Below are 27,496 nucleotides of genomic sequence, written 5' to 3' on the forward strand. Positions count from 1 at the left end.
ATGAGGTTAACGCGCTCGGCCAAAAATCGAGGACGGGGAGGGAAGGGTAGAGCTGCGATCCCATCCCGGCCCCGCTCGCCTCTGACCTCGACGACTCCTGAGCCCGTCGCCACCCCAAAACCGGCTCCCGTCCCGTCCCCTGCGGCGTCCCCGTCCCGAATGAGGCCACGGCCGGTTGGGGCTGAGTTCTGATGTAATTAGGGCAACGTGGGGGTGACGGGGCCTTGGGCCAATTGACACGGTCACCGGCAGTCCCGGGTTGGGGCCGAGGGGGACCGGGCGGACCCCAGGTGGGATGGAGGGAAGGGGATTAACAGAGTTAGTGCCCGGGTTAGATTTCCCCTCCTCTCCTCTCCTTTGGAGGGGCCTCTTCCCCATGTGTGCAACGGGCCCGGCGGGCCCCGGGAAGAGGCCGGGAGCCCCCATCCCTTCCGCCCCCTTCACAGCGAAGTCCAGGTATAGAAAAGTGAAAAGCGGGAGGGTTTCGGGCCATCCTCATCAGTCCCGGCAGAGAGGAGGGGTTCTTCGGCCCCCGGGGCCGGCCACCTACCGCCACGCCGAAGAGGATGGGCCGCAGCCGAGCCCCGCCGAGGAGATCCATCCCGTCTGGGCCACCGCGGGGGGTGGGGGGGGGGGGCTCAGGCGAGGAAGACCACGAAGATGATGAAGAAGACAACGAGGATGAGGAAGATCTTGATCATGAGCCAGCGATTGGAGGTCACCGACTGGAAGTATTTGAGGATCTCCGAGTGCGCCGCTTCCACGTCCAGCTGGGCGCCCAGGACGTTCTCGTCGATCCTGGAGGGGAGGCCAAGGACAGGATCCCGTTAGAGGCAGGAGGCCCCGGTTCTCACGGGCCAGAAGTTCTCCCCGATCAAAGATGGTGATACTTCACTCTGCCCAGATCATCCCCCCTCCCCGTACCTCGTTCTCGCCTGTCCCGCCATCGACCCCCGGCCCACGTCATCCCCCGGGCCTGGAATGGCCTCCCTCTGCCCATCCGCCAAGCTAGCTCTCTTCCTCCCTTCAAGGCCCTGCTGAGAGCTCACCTCCTCCAGGAGGCCTTCCCACACTCAGCCCCTTCCTTCCTCTCCCCCTCGTCCCCCTCTCCATCCCCCCCATCTTACCTCCTTCCCTTCCCCACAGCACCTGTATATATGTATATATGTTTGTACATATTTATTACTCTATTTATTTTACTTGTACATATCTATTCTATTTATTTTATTTTGTTAGCATGTTTGGTTTTGTTCTCTGTCTCCCCTTTTTAGACTGTGAGCCCACTGTTGGGTAGGGACTGTCTCTATACGTTGCCAATTTGTACTTCCCAAGCGCTTAGTACAGTGCTCTGCACATAGTAAGCGCTCAATAAATACGATTGATGATGATGATGGTGGAGTCCCCACGCTAGGAATAGGGATCAGAGGCGGTAGGAGGCCCAGAGTGGTCAGCCTGCCTAGTAAAATATCTATCCTGATGTTGGAGAAGAGGCGGGGAGGGGAGAGGCGGAAAGGGAAGGGTGGCTTGGGACACGGAAAGGGCGTCGCTCTCCGGAAAAATGCGGAGACCAGAATTCGAATCCGTGGGGTTTTTTGCCCACATTATAGGGCCCTGAGACAACGGGGCTGCTTCATTTCCCCTCGTCTTCAGAGTGTAATGTGCGTGGAAAGTGCAGGAGAGACGGGATGGGGACGAGCTGAGAAATGGTCGTTAGTGATAGGATGAATGGATCGGGGATGGGAGGAGAGAGAATGAGAGAGTTGAAGAGATCCTTTTCGCCAACTTGTACTTCCCAATCAATCAAATCAATCAATCGTATTGAGCGCTTACTGTGTGCAGAGCACTGGACTGCACGGGGGAGACAGAGAACAAAACCAAACATATTAACAAAATAAATAGAATAGATATGTACAAGTAAAATAGAGTAAAAAATATGTACAAACATATATACATATATATATATATAACATATATAATGTTTTTGACACCTGTCTACATGTTTTGTTACGTTAATAATAATAATGACGATGATGGTATTTGTTAAGCGCTTACTATGTGCAAAGCACTGTTCTAAGCGCTGGGGAGGTGACAAGGTGATCAGGTTGTCCCAAGGGGAGGCTCACAGTCTGCATCCCCTTCTTCCAGATGAGGGAACTGAGGCCCAGAGAAATGAAGTGACCTGCCCAAAGTCACACAGCTAGCAATTGGCGGAGCCGGGATTTGAACTCATGACCTCTGACTCCCGGGATCTTTCCACTGAGCCACACTGCTTCTCGTGTTGTCTGTCTCCCCCTTCTAGACTGTGAGCCCGTTTTTGGGTCGGGACCATCTTTATATGTTGCCAACTTGTCCTTCCAAAGTGCTTAGTATAGTCTCTGCACACAGTAAGCGCTCAATAAATACGACTGAATGAATGAATGATGGCATTTATTAAGTGCTTACTATGTGCAAAGCACTGTTCTAAGCGCTGGGGAGGTTACAAGGTGATCAGGTTGTCCCACGGGGGGGGGCTCCCAGTCTTCATCCCCATTTTACAGATGAGGTAACTGAGGCCCAGAGAATAATAATAATGATGGCATTTATTAAGCCCTTACTATGTGCAAAGCACCGTACTAAGCGCTGGGGAGGTTACAAGGTGATCAGCTTGTCCCACGTGGGGCTCACAGTCTCAATCGCCACTTTTACAGATGAGGGAACTGAGGCCCAGAGAAGCGAAGTGACTTGCCCAAAGTCACCCAGCTGACAATTGGCGGAGCCGGGATTTGAACCCATGACCCCTGACTCCAAAGCCCGGGCTCTTTCCACTGAGCCACGCTGCTGCTCACGCTTGCTTCACTATCCGCAAGACCCCCACCCCCACGGCTCCATCCCTCCTGCACTCATTCATTCATTCAATCGTATTTATTGAGCGCTTACTGTGTGCAGAGCACTGGACTAAGCGCTTGGGAAGCACAAGTTGGCAACATGTAGAGACGGTCCCTACCCAACGGTGGGCTCACAGTCTAGAAGGGGGAACCCCCGCTACCCCGGGAAGGCGACTTAAGGAGTCCGGGGAAACGTCACCTCTGAATGGTTTCTTCCTGCTCCTTGACCATGTGTGCGAGCTGCTGGAAAATGGAGCCCAGCTCCACGATCGTGGACTCGATGTTCTGCATGGTGTCAGCCCGGCTCTGGATGTAGGAATCCTGCCAAGGACGAAGAACCCCGTTGGTTTATATTCATTCATTCATTCAATCGTATTTATTGAGCGCTTACTGTGTGCACAGCACTGGACTAAGCGCCTGGGAAGTCCAAGTTGGCAACATCTAGAGCCGGTCCCTACCCAACAGCGGGCTCACAGTCTTGAAAGGGGAGACAGACAACAAGGCAAAACATATTAACAAAATCAATCAATCAATCATATTTATTGAGCGCTTACTGTGTACAGAGCACTGGACTAAGCGCTTGGGAAGTACAAGTTGGCAACATTTAGAGACAGTCCCTACCCAACAGTGGGCTCACAGTCTAAAAGGGGGAGACAGAGAACAAAACCAAACATACTAACAAAATAAAATAGAATAGATATGTACAAGTAAAATAAATAACTAAATAGAGTAATAAATCTGTACAAACATATATACATATATACAGGTGCTGTGGGGAAGGGAAGGAGGTAAGATGGGGGGATGGAGAGGGGGACGAGGGGGTAGAGGAAGGAAGGGGCTAATAAATAGAATAGTAAATATGTACAAGTAAAATAAATAGAGTAATAAATCTGTACAAACATATACAGGTGCTGTGGGGAGGGGAAGGAGGTAGGGTTGGGGGGGATGGGGAGGGAGAGGAGGGGGCTCAGTGTGGGAAGGCCTCCTGGAGGAGGTGAGCTCTCTTATGTTGCCAACTTGTACCTCCCAAGCGCTTAGTCCAGTGCTCTGCACACAGTAAGCGCTCAATAAATACGATTGATTGATGGATTGATTAGGGCTTTGAAGGGAGGAAGAGAGCTAGCTTGGTGGCTGTGTGGAGGGAGGGCATTCCGGGCCAGGGGGAGGACATGGGCCGGGGGTCGACGGCCCACCCCAGCCCTTAGTAATAATCATAGTAATAATGACGGTACTTGTTAAGCCCTTCCTATGTGCCAAGCACTGCTCTAAACGCCAGAACCGATACAAGGTAATCAGCTCACTCTGTGTCGGGGAATCAATCAATCAATCATATTTATTGAGCGCGCTTACTGTGTGCGGAGCACTGGACTAAGCACTTGGGAAGTACAAATTGGCAACATATAGAGACGGTCCCTACCCAACAGTGGGCTCACAGTCTAGATGGGGGAGACAGAGAACAAAACCAAACATACTAACAAAATAAAATAAATAGAATAGATATCTACAAGTAAAATAAATAGAGTAATAAATGTGTACAAACATATATACATATATACAGGTGCTGTGGGGAAGGGAAGGAGGTAAGATGGGGGGATGGAGAGGGGGACGAGGGGGAGAGGAAGGAAGGGGCTCAGTCTGGGAAGGCCTCCTGGACGGGAAGACTGTGAGCCCCACGTGGGACAACCTGATTACCTTGTATCGACTCCAGCGCTTAGAACAGTGCTAGGCACGTAGTAAGCACTTAACAAATACCATCGTTATTATCATTATCCCCATTTTCCAGATGAGGGAACTGAGGCCCAGAGAAGTACAGTGCTCTGCACCCAATAAGTGCTCAATAAATACGACTGAACGAATGAACGACTTGCCCGAAATCACACGGCTGATCAGTGGCGGAGCCGGGATTAGAACCCACGACCTCTGACTCCCAAGCCCGGGCTCTTTCCACTAAGCCACGCTCCAGTTCCTGGCACATAGTAAGCGCTTAACGAATACCACAATTGCTATTATTATTATGGGGAGAGGAAGAATTGAGGAAGGACAAGGGGGAGGCGGGAAGATCAGCAAATTCCACATCTCCTTAGCCCTTCGAACTCCACCACTCCTCGGTGACCTCATCTGTAAAATGGGGATTGAGACAGTGAGTCCCATGTGGGACAGGGACTGTGTCCAACCCCACCGGCTGATATCCACCCCAGCGCTTAGTACAGTGCCTGGCAAGTAGTAAACACTTAAATACCACAACTATCATTATTATCAGGGGAAAAGGAAGAATTGAGGAAGGACAAGACTGTGAGCCCATTATTGGGTAGGGACCGTCTCTATATGTTGCCGACTTGTACTTCCCAAGCGCTTAGCACACAGTAAGCGCTCAATAAATACGATTGAATGAATGAATGGGTGACAAGGGGGTGGGACGGGGCAGGAAGATCAGCAAATCCCACATAATAATGATGGTATTTGTTAAGCGCTTACTATGTGCAAAGCACTGTTCTAAGCGCTGGGGGGATACAGGGTGATCAGGTTGTCCCACGTGGGGCTCACAGTCTTCATCCCCATTTTCCAGACGAGGGAACTGGGGCCCAGAGAAGTGAAGTGACTTGCCCAAAGTCACCCAGCTGACAACTGGCGGAGCTGGGATTTGAACCCATGCCCTCTGACTCCAAAGCCCGGGCTCATTCAATCAATCAATCGTATTGATTGAGCGCTTACTGTGTGCAGAGCACTGGACTAGGCGCTTGGGAAGGACAAGTCGGCAACACATAGAGATGGTCCCTACCCAACAGCGGGCTCACAGTCTAGAAGGGGGAGACAGAGAACAAAACCAAACATACTAACAAAATAAAATAAATAGAATAGATAGGTACAAGATAAATAAATAAATAACTAGAGTAATAAATATGTACAAACATATATACATATATACAGGATATATATACGAACACACACACACACACATATATATACGTATATATACATATATGTATATATACACATATACATATACATGTGTGTATATATATACAGCAGAGCGGTGGGGTTTGAAGGGCTAAGGAGATGTGGAAGCAGGGTGGCTCAGTGGAAAGAGCCCGTATATATATATGCATATGTATATGCATATACATATATATACATCAATCAATCAATTGTATTTATTGAGCGCTTACTGTGTGCAGAGCACTGTACTAAGCGCTTGGGAAGTACAAGCTGGCAACATATAGAGACGGCCCCTACCCAACAGTGGGCTCACAGTCTAAAAGACTGAGTCTAAAAGGGGGAGACAGAGAACAAAACCAAACATACTAACAAAATAAAATAGAATAGATATGAACAAGTAAAATAGAGTAATAAATATGCACAAACATATATTTATACATATATATATACACATATACACACACATATACATACATATGTGTGCATATGTATATGCACGTACACATATACACGTACATATACATGCATACACATATATATGCATGCACATATACATACACGTATATATGCATATATGTGCATGCGTATATGCGCATGCACATATATACATATACATGCATGCATACACATATGTGCGTATGTATATGCACATACACATATATGCATGCATGTATGTGTATGTGTATACACACGTGTATACACACACATACATACATACATGTGCATATGTGTATATATATACACACACACAAAGGCATATATATGTATATGTGTATATATATATATATATATATGTGCATGTATATATATGTGTGTGTGTGTGTATATATATATACACACACACACAGGCATATATCTGTATATATGTATACAGGCATATATATGTATATGTGCATATGTATATGCATATATATATATATGTGCATATGTATATGCATATATATATATATATATATATATGCATGTCTATTCATATACATATATACAGGCTCTCTTTCCACTGAGCCCCCCTGCTTCCACATCTCCTGAGCCCTTCCAACCCCACGGCTCTTCTGCCCCCCGCCCCCCGCCCCGGTGCCAAGTTACCCGGTCGTCGATGAGCTGCAACTGCTGACTGGTCCGCGAGTCCATCATGTCGATGGCCACGTCTCCGGGGGCCCGGGGCTCCGCCCCCAGCACCGCGGCCCCGCCACCTAAGGACATCACCGATCATCATCATCATCATCAATTGTACTTATTGAGCGCTTACTATGTGCAGAGCACCGTACTAAGCGCTTGGGAAGTCCAAGTCGGCAACATCTAGAGACGGTCCCTACCCAACAGTGGGCTCACGGTCTAAAAGGGGGAGACAGAGAACCAAACCAAACATACTAACAAAATAAAATAAATAGAATAGACATGTACAAGTAAAATAAATAGAGTAACAAATATGTACAAACATATTGTACTTGTACAGATCTATTCTATTCATCATCATCATCAATCGTATTTATTGAGCGCTTACTATGTGCAGAGCACTGGACTAAGCGCTTGGGAAGTACAAATTGGCAACATCTAGAGACAGTCCCTACCCAACAGTGGGCTCACAGTCTAAAATTCACATATTCATCGATCGGTCACTATCCTCACCGCCGCCATTTCTCCTCCCCAAGCGCTAAGCCCGGCGCTCCGCACGCAGTGAGCGCTCAATAAATACGACCGGATGGATGACAAGGGAGGGCGGGAAGCCCCAACTGGGTTCTGGTCTTCTCCCCTCTCCCGTAAACGTCCAAAAAACCGGCGTCGACCCCTGGGCTTCGTCTTCCGACACCCCTGACTTGCTGCGGCCACGGAGGCGCTTTTGCTCGTCCATATTTACTATTCCATTTATTTTGTTAATGATCAATCGATCAATCGTATTTATTGAGCGCTTACTGTGTGCAGAGCACTGGACTAAGCGCTTGAGGAATGATGCGCACCTAGCTTTATTTCTATTCGTTCTGACGACTTGATACCCGTCCACGTGTTTTGTTTCGGCGTCCGTCCCCCACTTCTAGACTGTGAGCCCGCTGGTGGGTAGGGACCGGCTCTAGACGTCGCCGACTTGTTCACTCATTCATCTTTTACTTGTACCTATCTATTCTATTTATTTTATTTTGTTAGTATGTTTGGTTTTGTTCTCTGTCTCCTCCTTCTAGACTGTGAGCCCACTGTTGGGTAGGGACCGGCTCTAGATGTCGCCGACTTGTTCATTCATTCATCTTTTACTTGTACCTATCTATTCTATTTATTTTATTTTGTTAGTATGTTTGGTTTTGTTCTCTGTCTCCCCCTTCTAGACTGTGAGCCCACTGTCGGGTAGGGACCATCTCTCTATGTTGCCAACTTGGACTTCCCAAGCGCTTCGTACAGTGCTCCGCACACCGTAAGCGCTCAATAAATACGATTGATTGATTCTCTGGGCCTCAGTTCCCTCATCTGTAAAATGGGGATTAAGGCTGTGAGCCCCCCATGGGACAACCTGATCACCCTGTAACCTCCCCAGCGCTTAGAACGGCGCTTTGCACATAGTAAACGCTTAACAAATGCCGTTATTATTATTATTATTATTGGGATTAAGGCTGTGAGCCCCCCGTGGGACAACCTGATCACCTTGTAACCTCCCCAGCGCTTAGAACAGCACTTTGCACATAGTAAGCGCATAACAAATGCCATTATGATTATTATTATTATTTTTATTATTATTATTATTATTATTATTATTATTATTGGGATTAAGGCTGTGAGCCCCCCGTGGGACAACCTGATCACCCTGTAACCTCCCCAGCGCTTAGAACAGTGCTTGGCACATAGTAAGCGCTTAACAAATGCCATAATTATTATTATTATTATTATTGGGATTAAGGCTGTGAGCCCCCCGTGGGACAACCTGATCACCCTGTAACCTCCCCAGCGCTTAGAATGGCGCTTTGCACATAGTAAGCGCTTAACAAATGCCATCATTATTATTATTATTATTGGGATTAAGGCTGTGAGCCCCCCATGGGACAACCCGATCACCCTGTAACCTCCCCAGCATTTAGAACAGCGCTTTGCACATATAGTAAGCGCTTAACAAATGCCGTTATTATTATTATTATTATTATTGGGATTAAGGCTGTGAGCCCGCCGTGGGACAACCTGATCACCCTGTAACCTCCCCAACGCTTAGAACAGCGCTTTCCACAGAGTAAGAGCTTAACAAATGCCATTATTATTATTATTATTGGGATTATTTGTACATATCTATTCTATTTATTTTATTTTGTTAGTATGTTTGGTTTTGTTCTCTGTCTCCCCCTTTTAGACTGTGAGCCCACTGTTGGGTAGGGACCGTCTCTATATGTTGCCAATTTGTACTTCCCAAGCGCTTAGTACAGTGCTCTGCACACAGTAAGCGCTCAATAAATACGATTGATGATGATGATGATGATTAAGGCTGTGATCCCCCCGTGGGACAACCTGATCACCTTGTAACCTCCCCAGCGCTTAGAACAGTGCTTTGCACATAGTAAGCGCTTAACAAATGCCATTATTATTATTATTATTATTACTACTGCAGGGAGGGAGAAGAAAGCAGGGAGGAGGCGAGAAAAGCTGCAAGACGTGGCGCCTCCCTCCTGCCCTCCCCCCATTCTCATTCGCTCGTTCATTCAATCGTCATTATTGAGCGCTCGCTGCGTGCTGAGCACTGTACTAAGCGCTTGGGAGAGGGTGACGATGAGACGATCAACAGATTCCCTGCCCACCACGAGCTTCCAGTCTCCACTTATCATAATAATAATAATAATAATAATGGCCGTTATTAAGCGCTTACTATGTGCAGAGCACTGTTCTAAGCGCTGGGGAATTTACAAGGTGGTCAGGTTTGCACATAGTAAGCGCTTTATAAACGCCATTAACAATAATAATGATGGCATTTATTAAGCGCTTACTAGGTGCAGAGCACTGTTCTAAGCGCTGGGGAATTTACAAGGTGATCAGGTTGTCCCACGGGGGGGCTCACAGTCATCATCCCCATTTGACAGATGGGGGAACTGAGGCCCAGTGAAGTGACTTGCCCTAAGTCACACAGCTGACGAGTGGTGGAGCCGGAATTTGAACCCATGACCTCTGACTCCAAAGTCTGGGCTTTTTAAACTGAGCCACACTGCTTCTCTTGTACAGATCTATTCTATACATTTTATGTTGCCAACTTGTACTCCCCGAGCGCTTAGTCCAGTGCTCTGCACACAGTAAGCGCTCAATAAATACGATTGATGATGATTTTAGAATAGAATCTTACCTCCTTCTTACCTCCTTCCCTTCCCCACAGCACCTGTATATATGTATCATCATCATCAATCGTATTTATTGAGCGCTTACTATGTGCAGAGCATTGTACTAAGCGCTTGGGAAGTCCAAGTTGGCAACATCTAGAGACAGTTCCTACCCAACAGTGGGCTCACAGTCTAAAAGGGGGAGACAGAGAACAAAACCAAACATACCAACAAAATAAAATCAATAGAATACATCTGTACAAGTAAAATAGAGTAACAAATATGTACAAACGTATTGTACAGATCTATTCTATTCATCATCAATCGTATTTATTGAGCGCTTACTATGTGCAGAGCACTGTACTAAGCGCTTGGGAAGTACAAATTGGTAACATATAGAGACAGTGCCTACCCAACAGTGGGCTCACAGTCTAAAAGGGGGAGACAGAGAAAAAAACCAAACATACTAACAAAATAAAATAAATAGAATAGATATGTACAAGTAAAATAGAGTAACAAATATGTACAAACATATTGTACTTGTACAGATCTATTCTATTCATCATCATCATCAATCGTATTTATTGAGCGCTTACTATGTGGAGAGCACTGGACTAAGCGCTTGGGAAGTACAAACTGGCAACATATGGAGACAGTCCCTACCCAACAGCGGGCTCACAGTCTAAAAGGGGGAGACGGAGCACAAAACCAAACATACTAACAAAATAAAATAAATAGAATAGATATGTACAAGTAAAATAAATAAATAAATAGAGTAACAAATATGTACAAACATATTGTACTTGTACAGATCTATTCTATTCATCATCATCATCAATTGTATTTATTGAGCACTTACTATGTGCAGAGCACTGTACTAAGTGCTTGGGAAGTACAAATTGGCAACATCTAGAGACAGCCCCTACCCAACAGCGGGCTCACAGTCTAAAAGGGGGAGACGGAGCACAAAACCAAACATACTAACAAAATAAAATAAATAGAATAGACCTGTACAAGTAAAATAGAGTAACAAATATGTACAAACATATTGTACTTGTACAGATCTATTCTATTCATCATCATCATCAATTGTATTTATTGAGCGCTTACTATGTGCAGAGCACTGTACTAAGTGCTTGGGAAGTACAAATTGGTAACATCTAGAGACAGTCCCTACCCAACAGTGGGCTCACAGTCTAAAAGGGGGAGACAGAGAACAAAACCAAACATACTAACAAAATAAAATAAATAGAATAGATATGGACAAGTAAAACAGAGTAACAAATATATACAAACATATTGTACTTGTACAGATCTATTCTATTCATCATCATCCCTTCAAGGCCCTACTGAGAGCTCACCTCCTCCAGGAGGCCTTCCCAGACTGAGCCCCTTCCTTCCTCTCCCCCTCGACCCCCTCTCCATCCCCCACATCTTACCTCCTTCCCTTCCCCACAGCACCTGTATATATGTATATATGTTTGTACAGATTTATTACTCTATTTATTTATTTTACTTGTACCTATCTATTCTATTCATTTTATTTTGTTAGTATGCTTGGTTTTGTACTCTGTCTCCCCCTTCAAGACTGTGAGTCCACTGTTGGGTAGAGTCTGTCTCTATATGTTACCAGCTTGTACATCCCAAGCGCTTACTACAGTGCTCTGCACACAGTAAGCGCTCAATAAATACGACTGACTGATTGATTGATCATCATCAATCGTATTTACTGAGCGCTTACTATGTGCAGAGCACTGGACTAAGCGCTTGGGAAGTACAAATTGGTAAAATATAGAGACAGTCCCTACCCAACAGTGGGCTCACAGTCTAAAATTCACATATTCATTTTAGGTTGCCTCACAGTCTAAAAGGGGGAGACGGAGAACAAAACCAAACATACTAACAAAATAAAATAAATAGAATAGATCTGTACAAGTAAAATAAATAGAGTAACCAAACATACCAACAAAATAAAATAAATAGATCTGTACAAGTAAAATAAATAGAGTAACAAATACGTACAAACATATTGTACTTGTACAGATCTATTCTATTCATTTTATGTTGCCAACTCGTACTCCCCAGGCGCTTAGTCCGGTGCTCTGCACCCAGTAAGCGCTCAATAAATACGATTGATGAGGATGAGGGGGGCGGAGGGGGGGGGGGGGTCACTCACCCAAGTGGTTGGGAGCGAGGGGAAGGGCCGACACCGGGGCCCGGGAGAACTGCTCCCTGCGGCTTCTCTGCTGCTTCAGGTTCTGCGGTCGACGGGAGAGAGGGGGTCGGTGCCCGGCGGGGCGGGAGCCGCCCCCCGTGAAGCGCCCGACCTCCCTCTGGGCCCTCACCCCCCTTCTCACCTCTGTCCTCACTTCCAGCACCGACTTGAAGTCGTTGGACATGGACGCCAGTTTGGACTGGAGACGGGGAGGAAGAGAGTCGGTGAGGGCCGGCAAGCCTTCCCTCCCCGCGCCGGCCACCCCGCCTGGCCTCGCCCCCCGGCCCTCACCTGCAAGGAGACCACGATGGTGTTGGAGTGGGTCTGCAGGTGGCGGCCGCTCTGGCTCCCCTTGGCTCTCACGAAGTCCTGCAGCTGGGCGATCTGCTTGTTGAGGCTGTTGATGTCCTGCGCGGGTCCGGGGAAACGGGGGTCACCTGGGGCGGCCGTCCCCCCCGTCCTCCCCTTCCCGCCGGCCGTGCGTCCCGCCGGTTCCTCCATCCCCGCCCGCCCGGGGATACGGGGACCGTGAATTCAACTTGTCCTTCCCAAGCGCTCAGTCCAGTGCTCTGCACACAGTAAGCGCTCAATAAATACGATTGATGATGATGATTCCTTCCCAGCGCTTAGCACAGCGCTCCACACACAGTAAGCACTTATTATTAGGACTACTATTCATACTAGTACTCATTCATACTGTCTCCCCCTTTTAGACTGTGAGCCCACTGTTGGGTAGGGACCGTCTCTAGATGTTGCCAACTTGTCCTTCCCAAGCGCTTGGTCCAGTGCTCTGCACACAGGAAGCGCTCAATAAATACAATTGATTGATTGACCGTCTCTATATGTTGCCAACTTGTCCTTCCCAAGCGCTTGGTCCAGTGCTCTGCACACAGGAAGCGCTCAATAAATACGATTGATTGATTGATCGTCTCTATATGTTGCCAACTTGTACTTCCCAAGCCCTTGGTCCAGTGCTCTGCACACAGGAAGCGCTCAATAAATACGATTGACTGATTGATTGACCGTCTCTATATGTTGCCAACTTGGACTTCCCAAGTGCTTGGTCCAGTGCTCTGCACACAGGAAGCGCTCAATAAATACGATTGATTGATTGATCGTCTCTATATGTTGCCAACTTGGACTTCCCAAGCGCTTGGTCCAGTGCTCTGCACACAGGAAGCGCTCAATAAATATGATTGATTGATTGATCGTCTCTATATGTTGCCAACTTGGACTTCCCAAGTGCTTGGTCCAGTGCTCTGCACACAGGAAGCGCTCAATAAATACGACTGATTGATTGATTGATACTACTACCCCCGCCACCAAGGATGGGCAAAGAAACCACCTAGTGACTCACAAGAAACAAGTCCGATTTCAGAGCCCGGATGACGTGGACACCCCCGGTTTTATGACCGCCGGCCGTCAGCTCATTGTGGGCAGGGAACGTGCCTGCCATATTGTTCTAGTGGACTCTCCCAAGCGCTTAGTACAGTGCTCTGCACGCGGTAAGCACTCCATAAATACGATCGCTTGATCAGAGGAAATTGTAATAATAATAATAATAATAATGATGGCATTTATTAAGCGCTTACTATGTGCCAAGCACTGTTCTAAGCGCTGGGGAGGTTACAATAATAATAATGATATGATGATGGCATTTATTAAGCGCTTACTATGTGCCAAGCACTGCTCTCAGCGCTGGGGAGGTTACAATAATAATAATGATGATGATGGCATTTATTAAGCACTTACTATGTGCCAAGCACTGTTCTAAGCACTGGGGAGGTTACAATAATAATAATAATAATGATGATGATGGCATTTATTAAGTGCTTACTATGTACCAAGCACTCTTCTCAGCGCTGGGGAGGTTACAATAATAATAATGATGATGATGGCATTTATTAAGCGCTTACTATGTGCCAAGCACTGCTCTCAGCACTGGGGAGGTTACAATAATAATAATGATGATGATGGCATTTATTAAGCGCTTACTACGTGCCAAGCACTGTTCTAAGCGCTGGGGAGGTTACAATAATAATAATGATGATGATGATGGCATTTATTAAGCACTTACTATGTGCCAAGCACTGTTCTAAGCGCTGGGGAGGTTACAATAATAATAATGATGATGATGATGGCATTTATTAAGAGCTTACTATGTGCCAAGCACTGTTCTAAGCACCGGGGAGGTTACAAGGTGATCAGGTTGTCCCACGGAGGGGAATCACAGTCTTCATCCCCATTTTCCAGATGAGGGAACTGAGGCCCAGAGTAGTGAAGTGACTTTGCCCCAAGTCACCCAGCTGACAAGTGGAAGAGCCGGGATTTGAACCCATGACCCCTGACTCCGAAGCCTGGGCTCTTCCCACTGAGCCACGCGGCTTCTCTTGCCCTTATAACCTAGAGGATGCAGGGACCGGCAGCAAGGAAGCCGGCAGTCACCTGGGGAAGCTCTCCAGAAACAGAAGGTTCTGGCGAAAGACGGAAAAGGCATGCGGAGACGGGGAATGTCTCGGGAAGAGTGTGGGATGAGGAGGTCGGGAGAAGCAAAGGATTCCGGAGAGGCGTCCGAAGCAGGAGGCTTGCGGGTTTAAGGGAGCGAGGTCATTGCTATAGTGCGTGACAGCACGGCGGAGGGGGAAGAGGATTCCTGTAGACAACACTAGACCGTGAGCTGGTTGTGGGCAGGGAACGCGTCTGTTACATTATCCTATTACCCCCATCTTACCTCCTTCCCTTCCCTACAGCACCTGTATATATGTATATATGTTTGTACATATTTATTACTCTATTTTACTTGTACATATCTATTCTATTTCTTTTATTTTGTTAATATGTTTGGTTTTGTCCTCTGTCTCCCCCTTTTAGCCTGTGAGCCCACTGTTGGGTAGGGACCGTCTCTAGATGTTGCCAACTTGGACTTCCCAAGCGCTTAGTCCAGTGCTCTGCACACAGTAAGTGCTCAATAAAGACGATTGATTGATTGATTATCCTAGTGTGCTCTCCCAAGCGCTCTGCACACGGTGAGCGCTCAATAAATACCACTGATTGATTGCAGGGAAGCGACGTGGCTTCAATAAATACCACTGATCGATTGCAGGGAAGCAATGTGGCTTCAATAAATACCACTGATTGATTGCAGGGAAGCGACGTGGCTTCAAAAAATACCACTGATTGATTGCAGGGAAGCGACGTGGCTTTAAAAAAATACCACTGATTGATTGCAGGGAAGCGACGTGGCTTCAAAAAATACCACTGATCGATTGCAGGGAAGCGACGTGGCTTCAATAAATACCACTGATCGATTGCAGGGAAGCGACGTGGCTTCAATAAATACCACTGATCGATTGCAGGGAAGCAACGTGGCTTCAATAAATACCACTGATCGATTGCAGGGAAGCAACGTGGCTTCAATAAATACCACTGATCGATTGCAGGGAAGCAACGTGGCTTCAATAAATACCACTGATTGATTGCAGGGAAGCAACATGGCTTCAAAAAATACCACTGACTGATTGCAGGGAAGCAACGTGGCTTCAAAAAATACCACTGATCGATTGCAGGGAAGCAACGTGGCTTCAATAAATACCACTGATCGATTGCAGGGAAGCAACGTGGCTTCAATAAATACCACTGATCGATTGCAGGGAAGCAACATGGCTTCAAAAAATACCACTGACTGATTGCAGGGAAGCAACGTGGCTTCAAAAAATACCACTGATCGATTGCAGGGAAGCGACGTGGCTTCAAAAAATACCACTGATCGATTGCAGGGAAGCAACGTGGCTTCAATAAATACCACTGATCGATTGCAGGGAAGCAACGTGGCTTCAATAAATACCACTGATCGATTGCAAGGAAGCGACGTGGCTTCAATAAATACCACTGATCGATTGCAGGGAAGCGACGTGGCTTCAAAAAATACCACTGATTGATTGCAGGGAAGCAACGTGGCTCGGTGGACAGAGCACAGGTCTAGGGGACAGGGTTCTAATCCCAGCTCCACCCCTCGACTGCCGTGTGACCGTGGACAAGTCATTTCCCTTCTCCGGGCCTGTCACCTCCCCAAGAAAACGGAGATTAAGACCGGAGAGTCCCACGTGAGACAGGGACGGGTTCCTCGGACCCGGCCCACGGTAAGCGCTCGACGGATACCCCAACCGTCGTTGCTCTCGGCGCCTGACTCTCCGCCTCACCTGTTTGATGATGTAAGTGAGCTCTTCAATCTCCACCGCTTTGTCATCAAACAGGGACCTGCGCTTCGCCACTGTCAAGAGGAACGTTGAGAAGAAAAGGAGGAAAAGAAGAAAAGGTGGTCGCGCACCTGACCGGAAGCCGCCCCGGCCACCCCAAGGGCTCCCGCCGACACTCACGGATCGTCAGCTTTTCCAGCTTGGCGAAGGTATTGCTTAGGTCCTTCCCGATGTGCCTGCAACGGAGGGGAGGGAAGTCCGGTCCAAGTCGCGGGCCCAGGAGCGGGAGGCCTTCAAGCTGCCCGTCTCCACCCGCCCCACCTCCCCCTCCCCAACTCACTTGGCCATGAGGGTGAATTCGCTGCGCTGCCGGACGGCGCTCAGGGCCGGTCGACTGGTCTGCAGCCCGTTCTACGAGGCAAAGATCGGGAGGGGAAGTCGGCGGATCCCTCGCACTCCCCTCCTGCCCTTCCTCTTTCCGGAAGCTATTAAGCTTAATAAGCGCTTAATAAGCGCTTCTTATCTTTCTTTCCGTCCGGCCGCGGCGGGCGTTTCCACCGGGCCCTCCAGACTGAACGCCGTCGGGGAATCGGGGGACGTCCCTCCGACGACGCACGGTTATCTGGACAGACTACAGCGTGTGGTCGGGAGAATTGGCCGCGTTCCCCTACGTGCTGTTGGTCAAGGGGTGTGTGCTATCGGGTCACTTTTTGCTTCTCTTTTCCTCAGTTTCCTCATCCGCGATTTTTTTTATGGTATTTGCTAAGTGCTTACTATGTTCCAGGCAGTCTCCCGAGCACCGGGCTGAACACCAGGTAATCAGGTTGGACACGGTCCCTGTCCGGCATAAGGCTCACAGTCTTATTCCTCATTTTACAGTCGAGGCAACTGAGGCACAGAGAAGCCAAGTGACCGGACCAGTTTCCTCATCCACATTTTTTTTATGGTATTTGCTAAGCGCTTACTATGTGCCAGGCACTCTCCCGAGCACCGGGCTGGACACCAGCTAATCAGGTTAGACACGGTCCCTGTCCGGCATAAGGCTCCCAGTCTTAGTCCTCATTTTATAGTCGAGGCAACTGAGGCACGGAGAAGCGAAGTGACCGGGCCAGTTTCCTCATCCACGACTTTTTTAATGGTATTTGTTAAGCGTTTACTACATGCCAGGCAGTCTCCCAAGCACCGGGCTGGACACCAGCTCATCAGGTTAGACACGGTCCCTGTCCGGCATAAGGCTCACAGTCTTAGTCCTCATTTAACAGTCGAGGCAACTGAGGCACAGAGAAGCGAAGTGACTGGACCAGTTCCCTCATCCATATTTTTTTTATGGTATTTGCTAAGCGCTTACTATGTGCCAGGCAGTCTCCCGAGCACCGGGTTGGATACCAGCTAATCATCATCATCAATCGTATTTACTGAGCGCTTACTGTGTGCAGAGCACTGTACTAAGCGCTTGGGAAGTACAAGTTGGCAACATATAGAGACAGTCCCTACCCAACAGTGGGCTCACAGTCTAAAAAGGGGAGACAGAGAACAAAACCAAACATACTAACAAAATAAAATAAATAGAATAGATATGCTAATCAGATTACGGTCCCTGTCTGGCATAAGGCTCACAGTCTCAGTCCTCATTTTACAGTCGAGGCAACTGAGGCACAGAGAAGCGAAGTGACCGGGCCAGTTTCCTCATCCACGATTTTTTTTATGGTATTTGCTAAGCGCTTACTATGTGCCATGTAGTCTCCCGAGCACCGGGCTGGACACCAGCTAATCAGGTTAGACACGGTCCCTGTCCGGCATAAGGCTCACAGTCTTAGTCCTCATTTTAATAGTCGAGGCAACTGAGGCACAGAGAAGCCAAGTGACCGGACCAGTTTCCTCATCCACGATTTTTTTTACGGTATTTGCTAAGCGCTTACTACGTGCCAGGCAGTCTCCCGAGCACCGGGCTGGACACCGGCTAATCAGGTTAGACACGGTCCCTGTCCGGCATAAGGCTCACAGCCTTAGTCCTCATTTTACAGTCGAGGCAACTGAGGCACAGAGAAGCAAAGTGACCGGGCCAGTTTCCTCATCCACGATTTTTTTTACAGTATTTGCTAAGCGCTTACTATGTGCCAGGCAGTCTCCCGAGCACCGGGTTGGATACCAGCTAATCATCATCATCAATCGTATTTACTGAGCGCTTACTGTGTGCAGAGCACTGTACTAAGCGCTTGGGAAGTACAAGTTGGCAACATATAGAGACAGTCCCTACCCAACAGTGGGCTCACAGTCTAAAAGGGGGAGACAGAGAACAAAACCAAACATACTAACAAAATAAAATAAATAGAATAGATATGCTAATCAGATTATGGTCCCTGTCCGGCAGAAGGCTCACAGTCTTATTCCTCATTTTACAGTCGAGGCAACTGAGGCACAGAGAAGCAAAGTGACCGGGCCAGTTTCCTCAACCACGATTTTTTTAATGGTATTTGCTAAGCGCTTACTACGTGCCAGGCAGTCTCCCGAGCACCGGGCTGGACACCAGCTAATCAGGTTAGACACGGTCCCTGTCCGGCAGAAGGCTCACAGTCTTAGTCCTCATTCCTTCTTTCATTCGATCGTATTTATCAATCGTATTTACGATTGATTGATTGATTGATTTATTGAGCACTTACTGTGTGCAGAGCACTGTAATAAGCGCTTGGGAAGTCCAAGTCGGCAACATCTAGAGGCGGTCCCTACCCAACAGTGGGCTCACAGTCTAGAAGGGGGAGACAGACAACAAAACATATTAACAAAATAAAAAAAGTAGAGTAAATATGTACAAGTTAGAGTAATAAATACGTACAAACATATATACATATATATAGGAAAGGCTCTACTAGCGATATCTATTTTTTCAGCGCTTAGAGCGGTGCTTTGCACATAGTAAGCGCTTATCATCAATCGTGTTTATTGAGCGCTTACTATGTGCAGAGCACTGTACTAAGCGCTTGGGAAGTACAAATCGGCAACATACAGAGACAGTCCCTACCCAACAGTGGGCTCACGGTCTAAAAGACATTTAACAAATACCATCATAATTATTATTATTCAGTCTTAACTATGGTAGATTCCTCAGTTGAGCTCGAGGTTGAGACGCAGCGTGGCCTAGGGGTTAGAGTCCCGACCAGCCTGGGAGTCGGGGGACCTGGGTTCGAATCCCGGCTCTGCCCCGAGTCTGCTGTGCGGCCTCGGACAAGTCACTTCGCTTCTCTGGGCCTCATCTGTACAGTGAGGATCTACTTGTCCTTCCCAAGCGCTTAGTCCAGTGCTCTGCACACAGTAAGCGCTCAATAAATACGATTGATTGATTGATTGATCATCTTGTATCTATCCTCACTTTACAGTCGAGGCAACTGAGGCAAAGAGAAGCGAAGTGACCGGGCCAAGGTCACACACCTGATACGCTGCGGGGCCGGGATTAGAGACCGGTTGCTTCTGATTTCCCGGCCCGTGCTCTATCCGCTAGGCCACACGGCTTCTCTAATTCATTCATTCATTCAATTGTACTTCTTGAGCGCTTACTGTGTGCAGGGCACTGTACTGAGCGCTTGGGAAGGACAAGTCGACAACATCTAGAGACGGTCCCTACCCAACAGCGGGCTCACAGTCTAGAAGGGGGAGACAGAGAACAAAACATATTAACAAAATAAAATAAATAGAATAAATATGTACAAATAAAATAAAGTAATAAATCCGTACAAACATATATACAGGTGCTGTACTAAGCGCTTGGGAAGTGCAATTTGGCAACAGATGGAGACAATCCCTACCCAACAACGGGCTCACGGTAAGTCACACAGCTGACGAGTGGCAGTGCTCTGCACACATAGTAAGCGCCCAAATGACTACTCCCCAATTCCCAGAACTGGACTCCGGATGACGGCAGAAGAGGCGGGAACCTCCTCCCGGGCAACTCATTCATTCAATTGCATTTATTGGGCGCTTACTATGTGCAGAGCACTGTACTGAGCGCTTGGGAACTACAATTTGGCAACATATAGAGACGGTCCCTGCCCAACAGCGGGCTCACGGTACGTCACACAGCTGGCGAGTGGCAGTGCTCGGCACACATAGTAAGCGCCCGATTGATTACTCCCCAATTCCCAGAACTGGACTCCAGATGACGGCAGAAGAGGCGGGAACCTCCTCCCGGGCAACTCATTCATTCAATCGCATTTATCGGGCGCTTACTATGTGCAGAGCACTGTACTGAGCGCTTGGGAAGTACAATTTGGCAACAGATGGAGCCAATCTCTACCCAACAGCGGGCTCACGGTAAGTCACACAGCTGGCGAGTGGCAGTGCTCGGCACACATAGTAAGCGCCCGATTGACTACTCCCCAGTTCCCAGAACTGGACTCCGGATGATGGCAGAAGAGGCGGGAACCTCCTCCCGGGCAACTCATTCGTTCAATCGTATTTACTGGGCGCTTACTGTGTGCGGAGCACTGGACTAAGCACTTGGGAAGTACAATTTGGCAACAGATGGAGCCAATCCCTACCCAACAACGGGCTCACGGTAAGTCACACAGCTGGCGAGTGGCAGTGCTCGGCACACATAGTAAGCGCCCAATTGATTACTCCCCAATTCCCAGAACTGGACTGCAGATGACGGCAGAAGAGGCGGGAATCTCCTCCCGGGCAACTCATTCATTCAACTGTATTTATCGGGCGCTTACTGTGTGCAGAGCACTGTACTAAGCGCTTGGACAGTACAATTTGGCAACAGATGGAGCCAATCCCTACCCAACAACGGGCTCACGGTAAGTCACACAGCTGGCGAGTGGCAGTGCTCGGCACACATAGTAAGCGCCCGATTGACTACTCCCCAGTTCCCAGAACTGGACTCCAGATGACGGCAGAAGAGGCGGGAACCTCCTCCCGGGCAACTCATTCGTTCAATCGTATTTATCGGGCGCTTACTGTGTGCAGAGCACTGTACTGAGCGCTTGGACAGTACAATTTGGCAACAGATGGAGACAATCCCTACCCAACAACGGGCTCACGGTACGTCACACAGCTGACGAGTGGCAGTGCTCTGCACACATAGTAAGCGCCCGATTGACTACTCCCCAATTCCCAGAACTGGACTCCGGAGGACGGCAGAAGAGGCGGGAACCTCCTCCCGGGCAACTCATTCATTCAATCGCATTTATCGGGCGCTTACTATGTGCAGAGCACTGGACTAAGCGCTTGGGAACTACAATTTGGCAACATATAGAGACGGTCCCTGCCCAACAGCGGGCTCACGGTACGTCACACAGCTGACGAGTGGCAGTGCTCAGCACACATAGTAAGCGCCCGATTGACTACTCCCCAATTCCCAGAACTGGACTCCGGATGACGGCAGAAGAGGCGGGAACCTCCTCCCGGGCAACTCATTCATTCAATCGCATTTATTGGGCGCTTACTAAGTGCAGAGCACTGTACTGAGCGCTTGGGAAGTACAATTTGGCAACAGATGGAGCCAATCTCTACGCAACAGCGGGCTCACGGTAAGTCACACAGCTGGCGAGTGGCAGTGCTCTGGACACATAGTAAGCGCCTGATTGACTACTCCCCAATTCCCAGAACTGGACTCCGGATGACGGCAGAAGAGGCGGGAACCTCCTCCCGGCCAACTCATTCATTCAATCGTATTTATCGGGCGCTTACTGTGTGCGGAGCACTGGACTAAGCGCTTCCCGGGGCATCTCTAGGGGAAGCGGCGTGGCTCAGTGGAAAGAGCCCGGGCTTGGGAGTCAGAGGTCATGGCTTCGAGTCCCGCCTCTGCCATCTGTCAGCTGTGTGTCCTTGGGCAAGCCACTTAATTTCTCTGTGCCTCAGTGACCTCATCTGTCAAATGGGGATGAAGACTGTGAGCCCCAAGTGGGACAACCTGATCACCTCGTATCCCCCCCAGCGCTTAGAACGGTGGTTTGCACATCGTAAGCGCTTAATAAATGCAATTATTATTTTTTCAAGCGCTTAGTACAGTGCTCTGCACGTCGTAAGCGCTCAATAAATACGACTGATGATGATGATCTCTCCCAGCGGCGGAGGTCACTGGCTCCTTCCCCGTTTCCGCCAGGCTTCCCGGCGACTCACCTGCCGGCTCTGCAGGGATTTACAGGCGGAGAGGAACTCCGGGGTCCGGTCTCGGCAGGACATGGTGTCCGGCGGGCGAGGGGCCGGGGCCGGGGCCGCGGCGGGGGGCGCGGGGGGGGCGGGCGCCGCTGCCTCCGGGCGCTGCGGGGGGCACGACCTGCGTCTTGGACAGACCGAGGTACACTCCCTGATCCGTGTTCTTAGATCCGTAGCGTTTCCGCGTGTTCATCGAGACGCATAACCTCGTCCTGTAGCGGAGAGGCAAGGGTCATTCCCTCCCCGACCTTCATTCAATCAATCAATCAATCAATCAATCGTATTTACTGAGCGCTTCCTGTGTGCAGAGCACTGGACTAAGCGCTTGGGAAACATGGAGAGACAGTCCCTACCCAAGAGCGGGCTCACCGTCTAGAAGGGGGAGGCGGACAACAAAACCAAACATATTAACAAAATAAAAGAAGTAGAAGAGATATGTACAGGTAAAATAAATGAGACGGTCCCTACCCAACAGCGGGCTCACGGTCTAGAAGGGGGAGGCGGACAACGAAACCAAACATATTAACAAAATAAAATAAGTAGAAGAGATAGGTACAAGTAAAATAAATAGAGTAATAAATCCGTACAAACGTATATACAGCACTGGGAAGGGCAAGTTGGCAACATATAGAGACGGTCCCTACCCAATGGTGGGCTCACAGTCTAGAAGGGGGAGACAGAAAACAAAACAAAACATATTAACAAAATAAAATAAATAGAAGAGATATGTACAAGTAAAATAAATAGAGTGATAAATCCGTACAAGCATATATACAGTACTGGGAAGGGCAAGTTGGCAACATATAGAGACGGTCCCTACCCAACGGCGGGCTCACGGTCTAGAAGGGGGAGGCGGACAACAAAACCAAACATATTAACAAAATAAAAGAAGTAGAAGAGATATGTACAAGTAAAATAAATAGAGTAATAAATCCGTACAAGCATATATACAGTACTGGGAAGGGCAAGTTGGCAACATATAGAGACGGTCCCTACCCAACGGCGGGCTCACGGTCTAGAAGGGGGAGGCAGACAACAAAACCAAACATATTAACAAAATAAAATAAGTAGAAGAGATATGTACAAGTAAATAAATAGAGTAATAAATCCGCACAAACATATATACAGCACTGGGAAGGGCAAGTTGGCAACATACAGAGACGGTCCCTACCCAACGGTGGGCTTACAGTCTAGAAGGGGGAGGCGGACAACAAAACAAAACATATTAACAAAATAAAATAAGTAGAAGAGATATGTACAAGTAAAATAAATAGAGTAATAAATCCATACAAACGTATATACAGTACTGGGAAGGGCAAGTTGGCAACATATAGAGACGGTCCCTACCCAACGGCGGGCTCACAGTCTAGAAGGGGGAGACAGAAAACAAAACAAAACATATTAACAAAATAAAATAAGTAGAAGAGATATGTACAAGTAAAATAAATAGAGTAATAAATCCGTACAAACGTATATACAGTACTGGGAAGGGCAAGCTGGCAACATATAGAGATGGTCCCTACCCAACGGTGGGCTCATGGTCTAGAAGGGGGAGGTGGACAACAAAACAAAACATATTAACAAAATCAAAGAAACAGAATAGATATGTACAAGTAAAATAGAGTAATAAATCCATACAAACATATATACAGGTGCTGTGGGGAAGGGAAGGAGGGAAGGCGGTGGGGATGGAGAGGGGGAGGAGGGGGAGAGGAATCGATCGTACTTATAATAATAATAATATAATGACGGTATCTGTCAGAGAAGCAGCGTGGCTCAGTGGAAAGATCGCGGGCTTTGGAGTCAGAGGTCATGGGTTCGAATCCCGGCTCCGCCAACTGTCAGCTGAGTGACTTTGGGCAAGTCACTTCACTGGGCCTCAAATTATCTCATCTGGAAAATGGGGATGAAGACTGTGAGCCCCACATGGGACAACCTCATCACCTTGTATCCCCCCCAGCGCTTAGAACAGTGCTTGGCACGTAGTAAGCGCTTAACAAATGCCATTATTACTATTATTAAGGCGGGAGAGGTTAGAAGGGCCAGTGGGAAAGGGAGAGACAGGGCCTCATCTGTAAAATGGGGATTAAGACCGTGAGCCCCCCTGTGGGACAACCTGATCATCTTGTACCTCCCCAGCGCTTCGAACAGTGCTTGGCACATAGTAAGCGCTTAATAAATGCCATCACTGGGATAGATACAAGGTGATCAGGCTGTCCCACATGGGGCTCACAGTCTTAATCCCCATTTTACAGATGGGATCACTGAGGCCCCGAGAAGTAAAAAAAAAAAAAAAAAAAAGAAAAGAAAAAAGAAAATGGTGGCATTTGTTAAGCGCTTACTGTGCCAATAATAATAATAATAATAATATCCCCATTTTATAGATGGGATCACTGAGGCCCAGAGAAGTAAAAAAAAAAAAAGGAAAGAAAAAAGAAAATGGTGGCATTTGTTAAGCGCTTACTGTGCCAATAATAATAATAATAATATCCCCATTTTATAGATGGGATCACTGAGGCCCAGAGAAGTAAAGAAAAAGAAAAGAAAAGAAAATGGTGACATTTGTTAAGTGCTTACTGTGCCAATAATAATAATAATAATATCCCCATTTTATAGATGAGATCACTGAGGCCCAGAGAAGTAAAAAAAAAAAAAAAAAGAAAAAAGAAAATGGTGGCATTTGTTAAGCGCTTACTGTGCCAATAATAATAATAATAATGGTATTTGTTAAGTGCTTACTATGTGCAAAGCACTATTCTAAGTGCTGGGGGGGATACAAGGGGATCTGGTTGCCCCACATGGGGCTCACAGTCTTCATCCCCATTTTCCAGATGAGGGAACTGAGGCCCAGAGAAGTGAAGCGACTTGCCCATAGTCAAACAGCTGACAACCGGTGGGATTAGAACCCACGATCTCTGACTCCCGAGCCCGGGCTCTCGCCACTGCTTGGTCACCCAGCAGACATGTGGCGGAGCCGGGATTAGAACCCACAACCTCTGCCCCGCTGCTTTAAGCCCGAGCCTGCCTTGGCCTTGGGGCTGCCTTGTCTTCCAGCTCCGAGGGAGAGGGAGGGAAACCGATGGTGCCTCAAAGGGTGAGGAGCTGGGGGGAGGACCAGGACTGGGAGCCCGTTGTTGGGCGGGGATCGTCCTTTCCAAACGCTTACTACAGCGCTCCACACACAGTAAGCGCTCAATAAATACGATTGAATGAATGAATGAATAACTGGGGGAGGTGTCCCACCCTGGGATACACACACACACACACACACACACACAAACAAGCGCTTAGTCCAGTGCTCTGCACACAGTAGGCGCTCAATAAATATGATTCAATGAATGAATAACTGAGGGAGGTGTCCCAACCTGGGATACACACACACACACACAAACAAGCACTTAGTCCAGTGCTCTGCACACAGTAAGCACTCAATAATAATAATAATAATAATGGTATTTGTTAAGTGCTTACTGTGTGCTAAGCACTGTTCTAAGCACTAGGTGATGAGGTTGTCCAACGTAGGGCCCACAGACTTCATTCCCATTTTACAGATGAGGGAACTGAGGCCCGGAGAAGTGAAGTGACTTGCCCAAAGTCACCCGGCTGACAAGTGGGAAAGGGAAGCAGCGCGGCTCAGTGGAAAGAGCCCGGGCTTTGGAGTCTGAGGTCATGGGTTCGAATCCCGGCTCCGCCGATTGTCAGGTGGGTGACTTGGGGCAAATCACTTCATTTCTCTGGGCCTCAGTTACCTCATCTGTCAAATGGGGATGAAGACTGTGAGCCCCCCGTGGGACCACCTGATCGCCTTGTAACCTCCCCAGCGCTTAGAACAGTGCTTTGCACATACTAAGCGCTTAATAAATGCCATCATTATTATTATTATAATAAGTGGCAGAGCCGGAATTAGAACCCTCGACCTCAGGACTCCCAAGGCCGGGCTCTTACGACTCAGCCACGCTGCTTCCCATAATAATACATCAATCAATCGTATTTATTGAGCGCTTACTACGTGCAGAGCACTGTACTAAGCGCTTGGGAAGTACAAATTGGCAACGTATAGAGACAGTCCCTACCCAACAGTGGGCTCACAGTCTAAAAGGGGGAGAGATGATACGTGATTACTTAATAATAATTATAGTAATAATAATAATAATAATAATAATAATAATAATAATAATAATACGACTGAATGAACCAAAATGTTGCTATGAAGCCGGAAAACCCTCCCCTCCATCCAGCCCCGCCTCCCCGCTTACGTCCGACGCTGATTGGCCGGCCCAACTGCACCGCCCCGCCTCCTTCAGACGCTGATTGGCCGACCCAGCTGCTCCTCCCCGCCTCCTCCCGGCGCTGATTGGCCGACCCAGCTGCTCCTCCCGACGCTGATTGGCCGGCCCGGCTGCTCCTCCTCGCCCCCTTTCGACGCCGATCGGCCGTCGCCGCTGCTCCGCCCGCCTGTCCCCGTCGCTGATTGGCTGGCCCGGCTGGCGCTCCCCACCTCCTACCGGCGCCGATTGGCTGGCCCGGCGGGTCCGCCCCGCCTCCTCCCGCCGCCGATTGGCTGGCCCGGCTGCTCCTCCCGACGCGCGCCTCTCCGACGGGCTGCAAGCGGCATCAATGGGGCGGGGTGAGGCCGGCCGGCTCCCCTCCCCTTCCCTCCCCTCCCCCCATTACGCCCCCTCCTCCCAGCAGCCCTCCCCACCCCCTCCCCCGGCCCCAACCCGCCGCCCCCCGCGCCCCGCACCTCCGCTCCGCCGCCGCGGCCTCCTCCTCCTCCCGCTCCCGCCAAACCTGCTCCGCCTGCCGCTGCTCCCCCGGCCCCCCGGACCCACCGACAACCGGACCGGAGGCCGA

The 27,496-nt window shown here is 48.5% G+C and overlaps 1 protein-coding gene across 1 annotated transcript; it reads right to left on the reverse strand.

Annotated features, from left to right (window-relative positions):
* STX5 (syntaxin 5) lies at window positions 1-27,496 on the reverse strand. Its single transcript, XM_038764342.1, is given in 13 exon segments — window positions 1-798; window positions 3,064-3,185; window positions 6,888-6,994; window positions 12,255-12,336; window positions 12,436-12,492; window positions 12,585-12,701; window positions 16,493-16,563; window positions 16,670-16,725; window positions 16,830-16,900; window positions 22,607-22,727; window positions 22,729-22,854; window positions 26,899-27,244; window positions 27,434-27,496. Coding segments are annotated over 11 exon segments (1,071 nt in total). The 5' UTR covers window positions 22,836-22,854; window positions 26,899-27,244; window positions 27,434-27,496; the 3' UTR covers window positions 1-638.

This window comes from Tachyglossus aculeatus, chromosome 22 (genome assembly GCF_015852505.1).
Source record: "Tachyglossus aculeatus isolate mTacAcu1 chromosome 22, mTacAcu1.pri, whole genome shotgun sequence".
NCBI lineage: Eukaryota > Metazoa > Chordata > Mammalia > Monotremata > Tachyglossidae > Tachyglossus > Tachyglossus aculeatus.